Raw genomic sequence first — 2565 nt, forward strand, 5'->3', positions numbered from 1 at the left:
TCGATCTTAACGCAGTCCTTGCACCGACATCACAGCTTATAGCAGCTGACCCAGGAAAGGACAAAACTCCCATGTGAATCATATCGCGGCGCCTTCCTCCGCCGACGCCCGATGCACACAAGAATAATATCTTTGTGTAGACTTCCGGTAGCCCGTGCCCTTGCGGCAAGGCATGCTTTCCTTTTTTGGGATTGTAGAGGTACAGTCATAGTCGACATGAAGCGGTGCTTGCTGTAGATCTAGTAGACGATCTTCTTTAGATCTTTGTTACTGGCGCAATCTCCGGACGTGTAGATGTAGTACTTGATTGTTGAATGCTTTCTTGATGATGCAACATTTGTACACAGTGTACCACCGTACTAGTCTTCACCGTAAGTACACGATCGATCGAAGCGGTCGGTGGCACAGTGCTGCCCACGCGCGCCTTGTTGCCCGTTCATTTTAGGTTGACGGCAGTCTTGAAGTGGTCAGAGGTTGCAGTCACTGGTGCCGCCACCAGATCGGCGCCCGGCTACAGTTGTAGATCTCGTGCACTGGGGTCAAGACACTGAAGAGCCGTGAGGGCGGTAGGGTTGCTGCAGTGCTCTGCAGTCGTGTCCTTGACACTGACCTTTGTAGTGGTTGTCACTGTTGCTACATACACCGAGGTGCTGCCGGATCGAGCCTGATCCACTGGGTAGCTGTGGTTTGAGTAGTCTTGGATCCAAATGGGGCGGGTCTGACGGAACACAATCGACCGATGCATACATGTGAAATCGGATAGGACAAGTGGTCACTATTCTGCAGACCTACCTCGTAATCGTTGAGTTGCGCGAGCGCGTCCTTGTTCTCGGGCTGACAGGTCGGTCTTCGTCCAGACCCGATGGCGTGTTACATACTAGAACAACATGGTCTCTGTCGGTATCGGCGCAGTAAACGAGTGTGCTATGATAGGGCTTGTTAGCGACCAGCTGGCATAAGGCAGCACACACCATGATGAAGAACACACAGGAATTGTACGATCGAATGTCGAAGAGACCGGAGAGGGTCTCCGACTGCGTCTTAAAGTCGCCAAATCTGAAGTGACACTGAGCGGCAGAAAGCGGATCGGCTTTCAGTACCACGGTTCAATCTCAGTGCTCGTCGCTACCGTCAACGACCTCGACAGCCTCTTATCATGTGTGCAAGCTTGGTGGACAAGGTCCCGAATCTGGCTGGACTGGCACGGACTTGCGAGATCTTCAACGCTCAGAAACTGGTCGTGCCGAACCTGCGGATGACGCAGCAGGACGTCACGTTCGTGAATGTCAGCGCCACGGCTCACAAGTGGATGCCACTGGAAGAAGTGCGACCTCAAGGTGACGATTTACGACGAGCACTTGTGCGATGGAAGCGCGAGGACTACACGATTGTGGCAGTGGAGCAAACGGCGTCCAGTGTGAGTCTCGCGAGCTACACGCTGCCCCGTAAGATGGTGCTGGTGTTGGGGCGAGAGAAGGAAGGGATCCCGGTCGAAGTGCTGCAGCTTGTTGACGTGTGTGTGGAAATCCCCCAGTTTGGCCTGGTACGCTCACTGAATGTGCACGTGAGCGGGGCTCTGGTGCTGTGGGAGTACACGCAGCAGCAATTAATGTCTGGAGCGCTCGAGTCGACTCTCTAGATACAGGTCGATGCTTCTCTTTAGACGGAGACGCATGGTACTATCAAGGACTAGTACGCTGTGCTCCGTGTCGTCCTCGCTTCGTTCTCTGGAGTGCTTGATGCTGTCGAAGCCGGCTGGATTCCTTCTTCTTGGCGATGTCCGAGTGCACTACGTGAGATCTAGGCTACGTTGTTCATCTTCTGGCCCAAGTCGACGAGCTGACCCAAGTGGACTCTGCAGAGTGAGGTCGCGGTGGAGGAAATGGGTGCATGTCTCGTGGCGTGCAAGATGGACGTTCCGGCTCGAGACTTCTGTGTGCTTGGTAGTTAGTCGTCTTGGCGCATGGAGTGGGACAGTTTTGGTTACTTGTAAAGCGAAGTTCACCTTGGCGAAGAAGACTTTGGCGAAGAAGACTTGAAGGTCGAAGAGGGCTTGAGAGGGTTGCTGCAAATTGCAGAGTGAGGTCAAAGCTGCAAGGAGCACTCTCAGACGGCACCAGGGCTGAACTGCGACGACAAGTGGGTGGACTGTAGAGCTGGTGATAGACACAAAGGTAGAGAAAATAATCCAATAGCTCTTTACAACAGCAGCCACTTGAGATCTCCTTCAACATGTGACTTCGTAAAGGCTCGCCGATTGTTTCAATTGATGCGTAAATGTGTGTGCTCCGACAGGTGGCTGAGCGTTTACAGTCCCCACAAGCTTCGTGGAATGGGGCAGGTCGTCTCTTAGCGTCTGAATAGAGCAATCACAATGCAAATCTTCAAATATTTACGCCTCGCTATTGCTGAAAGTGTCACGATTGCAGCATACTTCCAGAGAACCATAAATCTCAGCAGATTATCAAGTGATAGCAGCTCAGTATCAACAGCAAATGTGCCACCAAATGGAACAAACCGAGCCAATTGAGAGAGCGACGATTGTCGAAGTTGCACAGTGGCCAC

At 52.6% G+C, this 2565-nt stretch overlaps 1 protein-coding gene across 1 annotated transcript; it reads left to right on the forward strand.

Annotated features, from left to right (window-relative positions):
- Positions 1-972: 972 nt before the first annotated feature.
- Positions 973-1639, forward strand: PITG_17228 (SpoU rRNA Methylase family; the record flags this gene model as incomplete). Its single annotated transcript, XM_002896833.1, has 2 exons — positions 973-995; positions 1063-1639. 2 exons carry the CDS (start codon positions 973-975, stop codon positions 1637-1639), a joined length of 600 nt encoding a protein of 199 aa, XP_002896879.1.
- Positions 1640-2565: the final 926 nt, after the last annotated feature.

The sequence above is a fragment of the Phytophthora infestans genome, genomic scaffold (assembly GCF_000142945.1).
Source record: "Phytophthora infestans T30-4 supercont1.52 genomic scaffold, whole genome shotgun sequence".
NCBI classification, from domain to species: domain Eukaryota; phylum Oomycota; class Peronosporomycetes; order Peronosporales; family Peronosporaceae; genus Phytophthora; species Phytophthora infestans.